Source organism: Theropithecus gelada, chromosome 17 (assembly GCF_003255815.1).
Source record: "Theropithecus gelada isolate Dixy chromosome 17, Tgel_1.0, whole genome shotgun sequence".
Lineage (NCBI taxonomy): Eukaryota > Metazoa > Chordata > Mammalia > Primates > Cercopithecidae > Theropithecus > Theropithecus gelada.
The window spans coordinates 41,255,697-41,274,709 of NC_037685.1; the positions used below are offsets into that span (position 1 = coordinate 41,255,697).

The 19,013-nt window shown below is 37.7% G+C and overlaps 1 protein-coding gene across 18 annotated transcripts in view; it reads right to left on the reverse strand.

Moving 5' to 3' along the window:
- FGF14 (fibroblast growth factor 14) overlaps positions 1-19,013 on the reverse strand; it is a 683,901-nt gene that overhangs the window by 484,824 nt on the left and 180,064 nt on the right. For 2 of the 18 annotated variants that reach the window (XM_025364149.1, XM_025364150.1), the window contains one exon: positions 16,777-17,011. The exons of 15 other annotated variants lie outside the window; for them this stretch is intronic. In XM_025364149.1, the coding sequence (XP_025219934.1) occupies positions 16,777-16,789 (13 nt within the window). In that variant the 5' untranslated portion in view covers positions 16,790-17,011. Of the gene's footprint in view, positions 1-1,780; positions 1,891-16,776; positions 17,012-19,013 lie in introns of all 18 variants that reach the window. One more of the 18 variants, XM_025364156.1, reaches the window with a different exon arrangement.

A 19,013-nucleotide genomic window follows, 5' to 3' on the forward strand; every position in this document is an offset into this window, starting at 1 on the left:
TGATTTGACTCAGCTTCAGATTCGGGCAGGTTTTATAGGACCCAGGTAAACTGGGAGGTAGGTAGTATTTCTGTTTAGCACACTGTTGTCTGACCCACTTCAGCCAAGCTTGTCTGAGCCTCCAACATAGGTGATGGTTGCTCAAAAACTGCTTCTCCTCAGTCCATTTAGTTCAGTTTTCCCAGGAAGAAATACACACACACTCCCTCATACTCCTCTTCTCCCATCTCAGGTAGCTAAGCTACAATTTGGGCCGGATAAACTGGACAACTTCATCCGCCACCCAGTGTAACCACACCTCTCTGTGCCAAACCTCACTTTAGTGGCCAGGAAAGCAGAGAAGGCAGGCCAGAGTGAGCTGGGCATGGCCCATACATGTGGTTGGTATAGGTTCAAACATTTTTATGTAATTTGGGGCAAGGATATTTTATTTTATTTTATTTTACTTTACTTTATTTTACTTTGTTTTTTGAGTCAGAGTCTTGCTCTGTCACCCAGGCTGGAGTACAGTGGCACAATCGTGGTTCACTGCAAACTCTGCCTCCCGGGTTCAAGCAATTTTTCTGCCTCAGCCTCCCAAGCAGCTGGGATTACAGGTGTGCACCACCATGCCTGGCTAATTTTTATATTTTTAGTAGAGATGGGGTTTCACCATGTTGGCCAGGCTGGTCTCCAACTCCTGATCTTGTGATCCTCCCACCTCAATTTCCCAAAGTGCTAGGATTGGTGCAAGGACCTTTATAATAAAATTAAGGCAGGAAAAGGACAAATGGCCAAGATGATTATATCACAAAGTATAAGATTAAAGCCATGGTAACATAAGGAGATAAAGTAGACAATGTGGGGGCATTCTACAAAAAGAGATAAAATGTCTTGGTACAAGTTATGTTGATTTTGTACTTCAGGGGAAAACTGATGCAAATCAGAGTATATGTATTTTCCTTATCTGCACACCTCCACTTGGCCCCATCTTGAAGACAGTTTTCTTCTCTCCTGCTTATTCTGAGAATAGCTTTCTTCTCCCTTGCTTACAGAGCCAGCCGAAACTGAGAGAAGAAGGGCTTTGGCACATGGCACTAGGTGTGTATGTATGTGTGTGCATATGATTGCCATGTATTAACTTGAGAATTATTTAACTTCTATGAGCTTTGGTTTTTCCATTTATAAAATGGAGAATATTTCTAATATTGACCTTACAAAACTGATATAAAGTCTACATGAGATGATGCACATGGAATGCTTAACATAAAACAAGGCACACACACACTAAAAAAAAAACCCAATAGTAATTATTACTATTATTATAGTCAATATATAATAATTGGACTTGGTTGGAATGGAAACAAAGCATTTAACTAAAGTACCTGCAGGTATTGTATGTGGGCATTAGACATTATACATGTCATAGATATTGTGCTATGGGAGATACAAAGTATAATGTATGGTCCCTGATCTCAATTTGCCTTCAAGGGTCAGAGGGGGAGGAATTAATAAACCACAGGAAGAAATTGATAACCTGGAATATATTCTCCAAAGGGAAAGAGGTCTCCAAATGGGAGATACTAGACTGGAGGGGTATAAACTGCCTTCATAAAGGGAAAGAAACATGAAAGCGTTTTGCCATCTCTCCCCTAAGAAAGGTTGAGAGACAAAAACAAAAAAACCTCCATAAATACATTGTTTAAACTTCCCTCGTAATCCAGTGTGTCTACAAATAAAAAAGTAGGAGCCCCTATTCAAAATGGGAAGTGGAAAGTGGGTCAGGCAAGCAGCGACTCACACACTCCTAGTGGAAGCCATGAGGAGCATCACACATTAGACTACCAGCTGGGGAGAAGTGGACCAGTCACTGGGACTTGGCTTCCACAAGAAAGTAGCTCAAGAAGCTCCCTGTGGTGAAAAAATGCCATTGATTACAGCTACAAGGGTTACAGGTAAACTCATTTAGGGGTTGGAATTGAAACAAAGCATTTAACTAATTCATACTAGTCAACTTTCAAACACATACATACACGCTACATGCTATTTGTTTTTTTTCAGAGGAACTTTTCAGAGCAAGTTGGGTGTGCAGTAAAAGTCTCATTCCTCGATGCATAGGAATACGAATGCAGTGAATTCTATGCGGCTCCAACAGCCTCTCTGGTTTCCTAGGGTCCTACTCTGACTAATTCAGATGCACAGTTTTGTGAGCTAATAAATAAATAAATAAGCCACAGCACTTTAAATGAAAAAAAAAAAAAAAAACTTCCTTAAAATTATATTATTATCAGTCCCAGGGCAGTGGCTCATGCCTATAATCCCAGCACTTTGGGAGGCCGAGGCAGGCAGATAACTGAAGGTCAGGAGTTCGAGACCAGCCTGGCCAAAATAGTGAAAACCTGTCTCCACCAAAAAATACAAAATTAGCCAGGCATGGTGATGTGCACATGTAGTCCCAGCTACTCAGGAAGTTGAGGCGGGAGGATCACTTGAATCCAGGAGGTGGAGGTTACAATGAGCCCAGATTGCACCACTGCACTCCAGCCTGAGCAACAGAGTGAGACCTTGTCCCAAAACATATATATATTGTTATCAAATTAAAGTGTTTTGAAGGTGTTTGCAGAAACAACAGATGAGAGAGCTGAGTGTGAAAATATCACATGAATCAATAGGAATTTGAATTATCGTGAATCCTTTAGGCTTTCCATGCCATTGCATACGACAAGCTAAATATTTTAATCAGGTGGAAATTAGGGCATCATTTTATCAGGTATAAAGCCAAATATTTGGGGCACTATCTCATCTTAAATCACACCACTGACTACCTAAATGTCAATAATTCGTAAAAGGTTGTATTGGATAAAATGGTCAGAAACAAATTTTCCCCTCCTGGTCGGGTGCAATGGCTCATGCCTGTAATCCCCACACTTTGGGAGGCTGAGGCAGGCAGATCGCAAGGTCAAGAGTTTGAGACCAGTCTGGCCAGCATGGTGAAACCCCGTCTCTACTAAAAATACAAAAATTAGCTGGGCGTGGTGGCACATGCCCGTAATACCAGCTACTCCAGAGGCTGAGGCAGGAAAATCGCTTGAATCCAGGAGGTGGAGGTTGCAGTGAGCCAAGATCATGCCACTGCACTCCAGCCTGGGAGACACAGCGAGGCTTCATCTCCAAAAAAAAAAAAAAAAAAAAAAAAAAATCCCCTCCAAACCTTTAAACTTAACATTTTCTTAATTCAGTTAATGCAAGGACCTATGAGAAGCCATTTTACACCTCAAAGTTTCTGAACTCAGGAAAATTGACAAAAAACAGTCATCAAAGAAAGCCATGTTTATAAACAAGCAAAACAACTTAGCACATTCTTTCAAAAAACAAATGAGGGGGAGAGTCAAAGTATCTGAAAAGCATTTGAAAAATGCTAGTCTGGAAAAAAAAAATAACAAGGACATTTTAACAAGTTTTGCAACATCTGTCCTTGAGAAAAAAGGGTCTGCTTTCATTAAAAAAAAAAAAAAAAGATAATGTTTATAGACCTAGAAGGTCTTTCAAACATAACAGTCTAAAATGAAAGTTTTGAAGGTGAAAATAAAGTGCATATAGGATTTTCAAAAATGTCTGCGCTGAATGTTTGACATCACCTAGCTCAAACATTGCATTTTTCTAATTACAATATGAAGTTCAAAGAGGTTAAATGATCTGTTCATAGTTGCACAGTGAACCAGTGATTTTTCTTACCCAATGATAGAAGAAGCCATTTCCTCCATCTACACTACATTCCACTAAATCACATCAGCTCATAAATCTATAGAGTTCACAAAAATTTTAGTGGGATTGTGCCTTTGATTTATAGAGGAAAAAAATGTGTTTTTTCTATAATTTTCTCTAGGGACTCTCACTTCATTAAAACTTTAATTTCCAAGATAAGTTATCCAATATCATTTCCAAGGTTAATATAGCATTTGAAAAACATAAGTCATCTCTCCTCAGTCAACTAAGGCAACACATAGCCATCAAAAAGCAGTGACGTTGAGAGATTCGCACAGGGAAAGATGGAATCACTCCACTCAAATCTGTTCTCCTTTTTCATCTAACCTGTAATCAGAAAGCAATGCTGGCAAGCCCTTTGGGATCCTGGAGTGTGGTAACACACACATCAAGTATCACTCATTTAAAAATAAAAGGCTTGATGTTCAGGAGCATTTGTGTTTGTTGTGTTACTATTTTTTTCTCTAATTTTCATCTCCCTGGAGTCAAAGTACACAGCAGCACACTTCCATAAAAACAGTAATTAAAGCTTTCAAAATGTACATATTAGCAGATCACACACTCCTATCAGTTTATCTTGTGAATATCATAAATACCATGCACACAACAGATGGAAATTGCATAAACAGAAAAATTCTGCATTATTCATGAACTGTAGTTTGCTTTTCCCTTAGCTCCATGCTACTAAGGAATATGTGTGCTTGTGTACATATTTCCTGTTAAAAACTACATCTTTAACTACAACATAGCAATATTGCAGTTGAGTTTATCCTACCTCACACTTGGGAAAGAAAGGAGATCATCCAAGATGTAACCGAAATATTATTGACTCATTAGTAAAAATCCAAAGAAAGTATTTATCAAGGGTGGGTCATATTTTCAACAGCTGTCCCCCTGTTGAATATAGATATTTCATAGCACAAAGAATACAAAAAGATACTATCAAAAATAGTCACAATATATGAAATAGACTCACTGTATTATTTCTACCCAAATCTAAAGATTCTTTTCACTCCCTTCAGCAGAATCACACTCCAAAAGTGAAATTTCTTGAATGGGGAATTTACAATGAGTTTCTTGGGAACAGACTTGGAGATGAAAACAGCTATGAGAGGTGCTCCCAAGAATACGCTTGCGAGGATGTGAGGAAGGCAGGACTGGGCAGAGGGGAAAGCTCAGTGGTTGCAACAGAAGCTTTAGGCCGATTCTACAAGGAGCTCTAGAGCTGAGCTGACCCTTCAGCTTTGTTTCCAGTTGGGTACTAAGGTCCTTATCTGGGTAACGGTTTCAATTGAAGCCCAAACCTTGGGGTATTTGTAATGAACCAAATCCTCCACTTTTGTGAAATCATGAATCCAGAAGGAGGCATTCTAGGCATATTATTTAGAATTTTGCAGGTTAGTATCAGAATAAATATAAACAGAAATGGTCAAAAACTGTTGGTGTCTGAAGCTGAGTGGGTGTGGTAGGTGGGAGACCTTTTCCTTGTTACATATGTTCTTCATGAAGTTTGGATTTTCTGCACTATACAATAAATGAATGTACTTTTAAAAACGAAAGAAGATTTGTCCCAGTTGAAGCCAGGCATTTGTACCCCTGCACCAGCTAGACATGGCTGTAGACCTGCATGTTAACCTAGGGCCAGACAGGCCCCTTTGGCTGACAGCATGAGAGCAATTCTCCAATGAGGGGCAGCTATAAGCCATCAGCTGCCCATTTTCTCAGCATCTGGGAATCATGCTTCTGACCTGAAGTAGGGAGCTAGGAAGAGTACCATAGTATCCCTACAAAGGGGATTGTAAATTGTAGCAAGCACCACCTATTACAATTTCAAGCTAGAGCAATCTTGCTTCAAACTTTTAACACCTACAATAGATTACGGGTTTCTAGCCAATGAAAGGCAAGCACCTATTGAACAAAACAGAGAATAAACAAATTTTTAATTAAAAACTGAGAAGACAGGAAAGACAAATATATCTTTTACTCATCATTTATAAAAACAATTGTTCTCAGCACTTAAAACTATAAAAATAAAAAAAATTAAAATACAATTAATATTGAGCCTTTTTCTTATTCTAGTAATAAGTAATGTTATCCCAGATGAGTAAACTAATTAAAAATTTTAAAGCCCATCTGTTTCACTAAGAGATGCATTTTAAAACAAATGTAGTTATGTTTATTGGTAACCTAAATCTAAAATTGTTATTTTTGATCAATGATTCTAATGAAAATCTAATGCAGAATTTTTTTTTTCTTTTTTTTTTTTAGACGGATTCTCCGCTCTGTCACCCAGGCTGGAGTGCAGTGGCGTGATCTTGGCTCACTGCAAGCTCTGCCTCCCGGATTCACGCCATTCTCCTGACTCAGCCTCCTGAGTAACTGGGACTACAGGCGCCCGCCACCACGCCTGGCTAATATTTTTGTTGTTGTATTTTTTAGTAGAGACGGGGTTTCACCGTGTTAGCCAGGATGGTCTCCATCTCCTGACCTCGTGATCTGCCCATCTTGGCCTCGAGGTATGAAAGAGTAATCAATAAAAGCCTTTAAAGTATAGACATATTACTTTAAGTTCTGTGAAGAAAGTTAAATGGAAATATGAGTTCACGGAGGAAAGGAAAGGATAGAAAAATTTCCATATGTTAAAGAAGAGATTATTTATATATTTTTAAATGAATAGCAGTAATTAACAACTCACGGTAGTTTCCAGATATAATCATATACTCTTAAAAGAGAGATGTACTATTTTTGTTTTAAAATGGAAATATTTACATTAAAAACTACATAATTTGGGACTGTAGTATTTAAATCTGTGATATAAATTTTAGGCTTCATTTAAAAATGTGCAGGGGACAGATAGGTTTCCAAAAATATTTTGGGGGTGGGTAGTGCAAAAGAAGACAGTTGACAGAGCACCTGTTTTAAAGTCCCTCCCAACTTTTAGCTACTTATTGCTATAAATGGTGTGTTTTCCATGGCCCTGAAATTATTGTCTATCCAGAACCTTAGAACTACCAACAGAAACATGTTTAATTAAATGTCAAGAAAGATTTTAAGAACCCTACTCAGCATGGTAAAGGAACAAAAGCTGATCACATTAAAATCATCAGGACAGAGAATATTGGAAAATGAGGGGGTTTCAAGGTAGGGAAAAATCCAACTCACCAAAATCCAGAAGGGCAAAATAGTGCATTGTATTGAGTCAAAATAATTATAGTCTCAATTGTAGTGTAAGCCGAATGCAGTATTGATTTTATTGTCATGAGATAACTCTTGTCTTAGGCGGTAGACAACCTCTTGGGAGGAAAGACCCCTGGGCTCTCTCTTTTTTGCAACCACTATGACCACCTTTGTTTATTTCTCTTACTGCCCTCCTTGCTTTATTTTTATTTTTTAAATCTTTCTCTCTCTCTGCTTAAAGACCCCATCTTAGTAAAAAAGAAAATATTATAGTTATAATGCAAAAGGGAACAATACAAAAATCACTCAGTATTTTACCAAGAACAAGAGACAGATTGGCCAAAATATACAGGAAGGAAGAGTTAATTAACGACACACTCTGGTCAGTCTCTTAAATCCCTATATCTATTTTTATTCCAAAAAAATACATATTAATAATAATATGTGTGGATTTACCCCATTCTTATCTACGAAAACATTTTAAAGAACATTTTAAACAGCATTTGAAGAATGCCTTGCCCTATTGTAAACTTGCTTATTCCCCTCATCCTAATCAGAATTTATGTGTTCATATGATCTCTTTACTACTTTCAAAGATTATTTTCGCATCTTTCATTTTACCTCAAAATTAATCAGAACTTTGGTTCAATTACTTCCAAAACTTTTTGAAAGTTAGAATTAAGTGGGGGAAAAGCCAACAGACAATTTTTCCCTGCTTAATACATCTTTGGCCACTTGGCTGCAATAAACATGCACTGGATCCTTGTGTGCCAGGAACCTGGTGGGCCCAGAGAAAGAGCTAGCTCTCAAATCTACTTCACATTTAACTTTTGTTCGATACTTTTTAAATGAAATTTGGTTGCTCTTTTAAACTCTAACTCAAAAAGAGTTCAAGATCAGCGAAGTTACAAACGGCTTTATTCATACCCAGAATAATTTATCAAACAGAGCAGAGGAGCTGGGCGAGCCCTCTAGATCGCTTTTCAAACATAGGACTTCAATTCTGAGACTGACTTTTGCTACTAAAGCTTCTTGGTTCAATTTGACATGCATATAATTTTGCTCAATTTTTCTCATATCAATCCTAAATTTCCGTTCTGTTAAGTCAAGCTCCCTGAGTTTGCTTAAATTTCCCTTTCACAGTTACTCAGTTGTTTTCTGAAAGAGCATTTAGGGCCCCTTCGTTTCCAGGTTTTCTCTCATTAGAGGACGTTAGGGAATAAACAGATGACCCTGATTCCAATTCCCCAACCAGTTCCACAACTGGTCTGTCCAAATAGGTGACCTTTGTGCATCTTATTCCATACTAGTTCCCGCTGACTTCCTTCTCTGCCGTCTCAGGCCTCCTTCAAAACTTTTCATTTGTTTGTTGGTTTAATAGGACATGTTTTTTTAAACAACTAAGGTAGGTCAACCTGTTTCCCAGGCTATAAGCAAATGGAAAGAGAGTATTAACCTTGAGCATCACACAAATTCATCAAACACAGCAACATCTAAAATGCAATAGTCCCAGAAACTTACCAAAGGGATCTCAAAGCATTCCTGAACTTGAATGCCCCCTGACCTCCACCCTTCACCTCCCACAGGAGACCTCTGAGGGCACAGTGCTCCCTGGGCAGCACTGTCCCCCTTCTATTCTGTTCATTTCAGTATCTCCCTTTCTCTGCCTCCATCTTTAAGCTTCTGGAAGTGAGGAACCATATCTCCCCTCCCCTTCTCTTGACAACTTCAGAGCTACAAATAACATACTCTGGGCATAGCTTTGGAAATCGAATGAAGAAAACAGGAAGTTATGATTCTAACATTATTATCAGAATAACACGGACTAATTGAAAGAGTGACAATTGAGGAGGGCAAGTAACTATCTACCTCTTCAAAATTTAGAGATACCCTGACATTACAGCCATCTCAACACATGTTATGAGCTGAATTGTGATGGGCTTCCACCAGCACTGTCAAGCATAGCTTACAAAAAGCCTTGCTCCAGTAGGAGTCTATTCTCACCAGGCTACATGCTGTAACTAACTCCAAATAGAGTCTGTGACTCCACTTCCCCACCCGCCACAGTGCAAAACACTTAGCTTTCTACAAAAGGGACAGAAAAGTAAGCTGAATGCTGCCAGCTGTCAGCCTTTTTTACATACTGTTGCAACTTCCACTTTAAAAATTATACAACACCTTGAAAGAAATAATAACAAAGATGGAGATTTATTCGAAAACAGCTCTAAAGCAGCCTTCTAAGCAGGAGATTCATGCCTGCAGCCAGCATTCGCTCGTCTGCCTTGCAATTTCAGGATCAGTATACATCAAATCAAGTGAACAACCCAGGGAATTCTGCCATTACCTTTTAGAAACAGAATAAATATTAACAGAGCTTTACTTCTTTCCACTAAGGGAGACTATATGTTAATACAGTAATTTACACTGGAAAAAATATAAATGAAAGGTTTTAGAACCTCATAACTTGAAAAATAACATAATTCCTCCTAGAACATTCCTTTGACTTGTGATTCTCAAAGCACTTTGCATTTCCCAGCTGTCATAGGCAGGGCTGGAAGTAGGATCAAAGTATCACTAAATGGTAGGTGAAATAAATGTCATGGAGCATATATGTCAAGCCAATTTTCAGGAGTATAGGAATGGAGTCATCAGGTGACTTTAAAGTTAAGAATCTGTTGGAGCAGCTGCCAATAAATCAAGGCCCACAGGAGAAAGTTCTTCAGAAACCTAGAAATATTGTATACATTTAGATAATTATTGTTGTTGTCAATGTTAATGAAAAAAAGCAATAAATCAGGGAGATGGTACTGATGAGTGAGGAGAAATAGACTCAACAATTTAAATGGAATCATTCCTTATCCTCCTTCCCCAACAAGCAGCCTCAACAGTGTTTGCTTCTGCCTGCCAACAGCCAAGCCAAGCGAGAAAACCCTACACACCCTCCCTATATATCCCAGCCATCAGTTACCAGCCTCTTTAGACAGCACTAATGAAAAACAACCTGTAGGTCTTCCTGTCTTCTTTAACCAGGAGACATCTCAGTGTATGGTACTAATAGGTATTACTCAGATGCTCGAGCCTCAAGAAGGAGGGAGACTGATGATACCTTTGGCCTGAGAAAGCCTCTGGGTGAGAATTCAGATCATCGCTCAGGATTTAGGTCTTATAGACAAGGTGGCCCCTCTCCTGTAATGACTGACCAGTTGAAAAGCAAGCATGGAGTCCATGCTCTGCAGCATGTTATTTGGCCTTAGCCCAACCTTTTCCTTTACTATCTTGAGTTGCACTCCATAACTTGTAATACTTGAGTTGGCCACACTTGCAAAATTAACAATATTCGTCCATCCTTGTTCCTCAGGAAGATCCTTTCACTCCCTGGACTTGCTCATTAATTCCCTTCCTTTGCCATTAATTACTTTCAACCAAACGATGAAGGGTTGTAATTTGTAAAAGTTGTGTTTATTTTGAAGCAATCATCATTTTTATTTTCTCCTTCTATTCTTACTTTGAGGCTCTGGCCCACCATTTAAGATTCAGAAGCTTAAATATATATATATACAAATGTGTATAGGTTTTCCTTCCTCAGGATACATCATTGGGTAGCCCCAAGAAGGATCCACAGCCTTTTATGAAACTATTTGAGCAAGTTGGTCATCACACAATAAACATAACAAAAATACTCATTAAATGTGCTAAATTCATCCTTTAAGTCACAATCCCTGGAATGCCATTTAGTTTTAACACTTGCCACTCCCTACAGAAGCTAGGCAACCATCTGGAATGATCTCCTCTCACTGTGCTGTTAAGTTCATTATGTATAATTTATATTTCTAGATCAGGGAATCTCAACTGGGAGAGATACTTGGCTACTGCTGGAGACATTTTTCATTGTCACAACTTGGGGGCTGCCACTGTCATCATGTGGGGGCCAGAGATGCAGCTAAGCATCCGATAATGCATAGGACAGCCCCGCAGATAAAAAGTTATCCAGCCCAACATGTCAATGAAGTCAAGGTTGAGAGAGCTTGTTCTAGATGTTCTATCTTGCCTAATTTGCTCATATTTGGTATGGAAAGGCCATTTACTCATCAGCCTGAAGAGTTCCCATAAAACCTGAAAGAACAACTCACCTATGAAGAAAAGAGTGGGAAACGGATTCTTTTTTGGTGGGAACTGAATGTCACCACCTACATGCTGTGAAGGAGAAACATATCACTATTCACTCTTCTAGGAAAATTAAGTTTAAAATTTCACAATTTACCTCTTCTTTTGGTTCATATGCAAATGATAAGGCACTAAAAATGGTAGACACTGACAGGTTAATTGCTCCCACTCTTCTGGTCCAGCTGCACAGAGCTGAGGCAGAGGGAGCACAGAGCAGTGAGAGAGCCTCCGAGGTCAGCATGCTCCGGCAGTGGTACATCAGCATGTCATGGGTTTTGAGTTAGAATAACTGATAACATAACACATGTAGTTGAAGTTCACTGATTTGATTCCAATTTTTTAAAAATAATCTTTTAAGCAGAAGCTGGCACTGCTTTTTACTCCTTTATTTTTTTTCTCTGTACTTCTTAAAAATAAAGTATAAATCTGACATATGTTTCAGGCAAATTGGCTCAGAACTCAGAAAAGGTAAAAAGAACTCTCCTAGACAGCCTATGCTCCTAAATAAAAATCATCTCTAGTTCCTATGCCTGCATCAAGCCTTTCTAATTGAGCAATATTTGGTCCTAACATCCAGGTTAAACCAACTTACCTTTATCTGAGATCTGAGCCCCTTCCCCACAGCCCACAACCATATTTACCATCCATACTACTGTGTGTGTATGTTTAAGCTATTTATATAATTCTGATTAGAACATTTTGTATCCTTCCTGAGATAATATGCTTTTCAAAAGTAGACTGTGAGTTTCTGAATCATCTGAAACTCTTCTTTTATTTTTGAGTGAAAGGGGAATAGGGACGACGCTATGTTCATTATTTTCGGCACAGGTTTCCATTTCTTAAAGCACTCTTCTCACACACTGATGAGTAGCAGTCGACTTTGTAATTTTCGAGTGGCCAAAGCAGATGAAGTGAGAGAAAGAAAAGTCAGAGACAGAGGTGCAGCTAGATCTGGAAATGTGAAATGGAGCCACAGGAGAAGATGCGCAGACTGAGAAGGTCAATATTTACCAGAAGAGCCAAGAGACTAAAGGGTGCATACAGTTAGGCAGTGGTAGAAGGAAAAACAAAAAACCCCGTGAAAGCATGGTAAAAGAAGAAAGGGAGATTCACATCGCTGGGATATGAACAGAATTTGCAGGTGCTATGTCTGTCTCTCCATCCAAAGCCCAAATCTACGTGCCTCATTCTACACCTCTGAGTCGCTCTGAGATAACACAGGATGAGGTTTGGGAAAGCCAAACCATTCTACCAGATAGAACGGGCCGTGCCTGGCTTCACCATCTACTAGCCAGATGATCTGAACCAAGTTGCTCAACTCTCCCAAAACTCCATTTCCTTAAAGTGGGGACAATCCTTAAAGTGGGGACAATCCTTAAAGTGGGGACAATCATACATTCATAGCAGGATTGAGGTAACATATGTAAAGAATCAACTGCATTAGCGAATGTTATGCGGAAGGCTCTATGATCACATCACGCAGTATTCTAAGTAATGGAGATAAAACATTTTAACAGTAGTAAAAGCAAAATTGAATTATAAACATTGCTTTTTTTTAAAGATTGGCACATCATAAGTTTACATATATGTGGGATACAACGTGATGTTTTGATACATGTGTAAATTGTATAATGGTTGAATTGGGGTGATTAGCATATCCTTAAACACTTACTGTTTGTGATCAGAACATTCTAAAACCTTTCTGATAGCTGTTTTCAAACATACAACACATCATTGCTAACTAGTCATTCAACTATGCAACAGACCACCAGAACTTATTCCTCCTATCTAACCGTAGCATTGTACCCATTGACCAATTTTTCACCATCCCCCTCTCCCCCAACCCTCCCTAGCCTCTAGCAATCGCAATTCTACTTTCTAAGTCAATGAGAACAACTTTTTTTCCACATATGAATGAGGTCATATTGTATTTGCTTTCCTAAACCTGGCTGATTTCATTTAACATAATGTCCTCTAAGGTTCATTCATGTTGCCACAAATGACAGGATTTCATTCTGTTTTATGACTGAAAAGTACTCCACTGTGTATATGTACATTTTCTCTTTCCATTCATCCACTGATGGACACTTAGGTTGGTTCTATACCTTGGCTATTGTGAATAGGGCTACAATGAACACAGGAGTGCAGGTATCTTTCTGATATATTGCTTTCATTTCCTTTACCTACATACCCAGTAGTGAACATCCTTCATATAATGGCAATTTAAAACTTTATGAGCTAACCACTAATTCCCAGAAAAGAAAACTTGATATTCTCTAAAGAAGACTTTAAAACACTGCAATTCTAAAAAAACACAGTTTTATTGCTATCTTCTTCCAAGGAGAAAAATAAGTCACTATCAAAACCTTCATAGAGACATTTCTGTTCTAAAGAAAACAGTAGTCAAGAATTTAACAGACCCAATCTCAGTGTTACAATCACTGTGCAGAAAACACCTCAGTTTACTCTTAGCTAACAAATCATTTTTATATTTTAAAAGATCATTTGCCAAAAATGAGATGAATAGGCATTTCAATGCTCAAGAAATTACATTTCATAATTATTAATGGGGATCAAATAAAAGCCCACTCTGTGTGATTAAATTGGAATTTAATTTCCCGGAATAGTGGCAAACACAAGAATCAGAGAAAGAAGATGTTGACTCAGAAAAAGAAAAGTAATTAATAAGGATATCAGAAGTCACCCATGTTTCACACCACTCCACAGGCAGAGCAACACGCAACCAACGCAGCAAATGTGAAGTCCACTGGTGAAGCGCTACAGCTGAGATGGCCCCAGAAGAAGTGCTGCCTTGATGAGGGCAGCACTCTGCTGCAGAACTGTGCTAACCAGAGTAAGCTGAGAAAGCCAGGAATACTGGTGGCAGGGTTCAGGACCAGCCCAACTCCATCACGGTTGTGCAGATCAAGCCCATATTGCACAGTAAAAAAATATGCACATATATTTACAAATCAGTATTTAAAATTCTCTAGGAAATTCCCCTCAGAAGCCAAATTCTGCCCCTGTTTCAAGAGAGGACTCTCTCTAGTATTTGTGTACTCTATTTTTTACTAGCACAATCTGTCTTGGGACCTTCAACTTTGCTTTGCCCAACTCTGCAAATGCAATATTGATTCCAAGAGGAAATCAATCTCACCTTGAAAGAAGATCTTTCATCAAATTTGTATTTTCTCCTCAGTGGCAAAACTCTGCTTGAATAAAAAGCCCTGACCACAAAGTAGAGGATTCCTTCCATCTGATTTATTCAGCAAATATTACTGAGAGCTAGAGCTTTGACCACGTCAGAATAGACCTTGACTCCACAAGAAAAGGGTCCACCAGGCCCACGCCGGACCTGCAGCACACAGGAGAGCATAGCTGGCCATGGGAAATTAGAATTTGAGGGGAGACAGCTTCTGGTTTGGAAACTGTAACAGAAATAGGTAGAATTCCTAGTTGAATTGTGGAGAACTCGGAATCTTCTGGCTGGTTGCAAGAAAAGTTAAAAGGAAGAAAATATCAAATATTAGAGGAAAAATTCCATCATTCAGGTTGGTGGTGAATGATGGATTCCCGTCATTCAATCCCATCATACTTATTTCTATGTTAAAGGGCCACCAAATTAAGCTAGGGTGCCATAACTCTCACCCTTTTTCATCTTTTTCTTTTCACCTGCACCTATGGCACGTCCACTTAATGTCACCACCTTGTGGCGCTTTTATCCTCATTTTTATGCTTACTCATAAAACGATACACTCACATATATGCATATATATATGTAGTAATATAAACCTGTATACTCTTTTCTCTTCCTTTTACAAACCTAAGATTATAAATTGCTCTCTTAGAAGCAAATTCATTTTTAACTCATCAATTTTCATGTCTGTATAATATTCACATTGTCCTCTTTATATTTTTAATTTTAATTTTTATGGTTACATAGTAGGTGTATTTATTTATGCAGTACGTGAGGTATTTGGATACAGGCATACAATGCGTAATAATCACATATCACATCAGGGAAAATGGGGTATCCAACACCTCAAGCTTTTGTTATTTCTTTGTGTTACAAATATTCCAGTTATACTCTTAGTTATTTTGAAATCTACAATAAATTACTGTTGACTCTGGTCACCCTATTGTTCTATCTCAAATTGTCCTCTTTTTCTTTTGACATTTTCTCTTGCTTCAAAGCAGCTACACTGGTTGGATAAAAGACATTTTGTGTTTCCTGTGCGGACCTTTGGGTGTTGCGTCCATTCCCAGCACCTCTGGAGTCTCCCATTGCCTGCTTACGTGGACGTGCATTTCCTTGCCCTAACTCCTGGGGCTGCTACCTCCATGCAATGGTTACCCCAGAGACAGAAGAAGGACTTCTTCACCCAGGACTTGACATCACCCTGCTCCCTAGATTTCTACCGCTGAGTGAAATTCTTCCATTTCAAATCTTGCTAACTTAGTTGTAGAATTGAACCTTCTCAGCTTGTGGAGATTGGTTTGGAATTTGGATATGATACTTCCAACCATGAAAGAAAAAGTAATATGCTTTAGGCAGAAATTTACAATGTTTACTTTTTAACTTCCTTCTGAAATTGGAAGGCTGGATTACCATTTTGGTGGTGTTCAGCTGTTGAAATTGATACTAAAATATACTCAGTTTATGTATCTCAAGCCCCAATTCACAATTCACAGTTCTGAATTCTATAAAATGATCAAAGTGAAGCCAATAATGGCAATTAAAAGGTAAAAGATTTTCTTTTAGTTAAGCCTGAGACATGTTCAGAGCTTCTCAAGAAATATAGATATTTGTGGAACCTAACCCAGGGACACTACTTGTATTTTATAGTGTGGTTATGGTTGAATTTAATCTTGTTAACAGTAGCATTTATACTAATAATTATCATTGGAAAACTACATTTGTATAAGACTAAGTATAATACAACATAAGCGTAAGTGATGTAATAGTAAGTGATGTAATAATTCCATACAATGTAGTTTTCATATGATAATTATTAGTATGAATAATAATATTCCAGCAAGTGACCTTAGGTTTCTGGATTTCCATTTTCCCTTCCATTAAAGCTAAAAGTTGGATGAAAGTTGAATTTCTAAAATGTCTTCTGTATTTAGTCTTTTTGAATTCTAAACTTTTCTGCTCATATGACCCAACCCTGTAAGAGAAAAGTGCTTTTACTTGAGAAGAGGCATCTAAGTTTTAATCTTATTTTAGTAATTCTCTTAACAAAAATATGTGATTATATGTGTCATTTAAGAATGGAAATAAAAATGCCATATAAGCAATTCACTAAGAAGATAAATTCCAAAGAAAAAATTTCTAAATAAGTCTCACTTTTAGTCATCAACAGGATAAACTTTAGATCTACAAATAAAATCCAAAATGTGTATTTTATGTAGTCATTACTTTTAAAACACAGAAATTTAAGAAGGACAGCTATGTATCTTGAAGTTTCAAGACATTAGATATATTTTACCTATTTTACTTATTGTACTCACCAACATACAATTCAAATCACTGTAGATGGTTAAAATATTGCCATCATTCTCCTTAGTTAGTCTTCCCTGTCTAATGCACAAAAATAAAATATTTGACCATATTCTTCCTTTAAAATAACAGAGTTTTTCAAGGCATTACATACATTTTTCAAAAGCACATTTTCTAGGTTGCTGTACCTTCTCTTGGCATCAAGAGTCACTTCACATAATGTCTGCAAGTTGCATTTACTAATGTGCTCCTTATTGGATTCGTGGCATGCACACCTTCCAGAGCATAAGATTACACAAGTTAACATCAGCCTGGCTGGCTTACTCATGCTCATGAGACAGGCATGTTGGTCTCAGTTCAGCCTCTCTTTAGCAGTATAATCTTGGACAAATCACTTAATCTCCCTGACATTCCTCTTCCTGTCTATAAAATAAGGAAATGCACTACACAGGGGTATTGAGATAACAGGTATAAAAGTGAATGACAGTTTAAGAGCACTCTGTAAATAGGTTATGGTAGCATTAACATTCATCATGTTAGAAGGAGAGTAGACATACAACAGATACTGTGAAAGAATTTTTCACAAGAGCCCTTGCTTGGTCTTCAATGTTCAACTAACTCTAGGTACTCTAACAATGCAAAAAATTAAATAACAGAATATTTGCAAACATATCGATGTGATTTTAGGCAAACTGCATTATGGAGATAACTCTTATCAAAAGAGAACTAAATTTGGGGATTAAATGATTTCAGATGGAAATTTAATGAAATAAATTTGAAGCCACAATTATCTAATGAACACAAACCCACCAATAGCAAAAGAAGGAAGGTTAAATTTTAGGAAATTTAGATCTTTTAAGAAAACTGAGTGAAAGAAGAAATTAATTTGATAAGGTGATAAATTTAAACCCATTTTCTATCACTGCTTCACTGAAAGGGATCCAAAAAACAAGCTAGAATCCCTGTCTTTAAGGAGCTGAATATATGAGAGGAGGAAATTTATTTTAAAAGGAGGCTGCATATATTAGAAACATGCACGGCCATTACAGCTTTTCGGAATATATGCTTGAGGGCTGGGTTGGTATGAATGATTTCACACACACACACACACACACAGAGATCATAATTGAAAATGTGATCACAAGCTCTTTGAACTAACAGATAATTTACAAAGAGGTGGGATGAAAGTCACATTGAAGTTCAACTGGAAATGTAGAATTACACTGCAATAAACATTTGCCAAATTTTTAAATTACTAATTATTTTATATCATTGCTTAATTTCCTAACTAGACTACAAGTTCCTTGAAGGTAAAATTCTTGTCTTTAGTATTTATATTTCCAATACTAACTAAAACAGACTTGGCATCTAATAAATGTCAGCTGATTGTCTGAAACCACTTAATTCTCTAGACACTGGAAATTTTTATCACAGATTAGAAAACAATTAGGAGTCAGAAATTGTTTATCTTTAGCAATAATACTTTTTGATTCTCAACAACTGGTACAATTATGAAACTTATTATAGATCTCCAAATCCTCCTTACCCCATAGTCTTCACAGACTATGAAGCCCAGTCTCACTCTGAATATAGAACATAGCAAAATGCCTGTCTATAGCATGGTAGGTATGCTGTATTTGCTGAATTCATCCACTGCTATTCCTAGGGTTTTTCGAGGACTTTGTCTACATTGTTATTATATCACTTATGCTTAAGTGTGTTATACTTAGTCTTATACATGCCATTTCCCCTAATTGATTGCTAGACCTTCTGGCAGGGTTCATTTTATATTCAGCCTTGCACTAGCACAGTATTTGGCAAACATTTGGTTAACCAGTATTTGTTTGGCAACGTACGTAATTTTGAAAGTTGAAGGCATTATTAAAGACATGCATTGCAGCCTTATATCAAATTAAGAAACCTTGACCAATGGTTTGCCATCCCCAGTTTAAATACCTCCAGTAGTCATAAGCTCCTAAGGCAGTCCTAGTTATTAGAAAGAAGGGCATCGCTAGCTGTTAAAGAATTCTCTTTTGAGCTGAAATCATCTTCCTTGTACCTCCTTCCCACTGGTTCTAACTCTGTTAAGAAAAATGCAGAATAGCGTGTTCTACTACTTCTAGAGGATATTCTTTTAAGACATAGGTCAGCAATCCTGTCTCATTCAGGACGTTTCTTCCCCAGGGTAAGCATCCCATTCTCCTTGAGTAGTCTTTGTGGTTATCCTGATCATTCTTCATGAACACACACTCCTCTAATCAACGTCCTTCTCGAAATACTGCATAAGAAATGAACATGGTCCTCAAAGGGCATCTGTCCAGCCTGAGGTGTTGATTACATACCAAAATCCAGGTCAAGGCCTCCATTAACGCAGCCCAAGACCATACTTAGGAGAAAATGGAGGAAATATATTGAAATCATATTT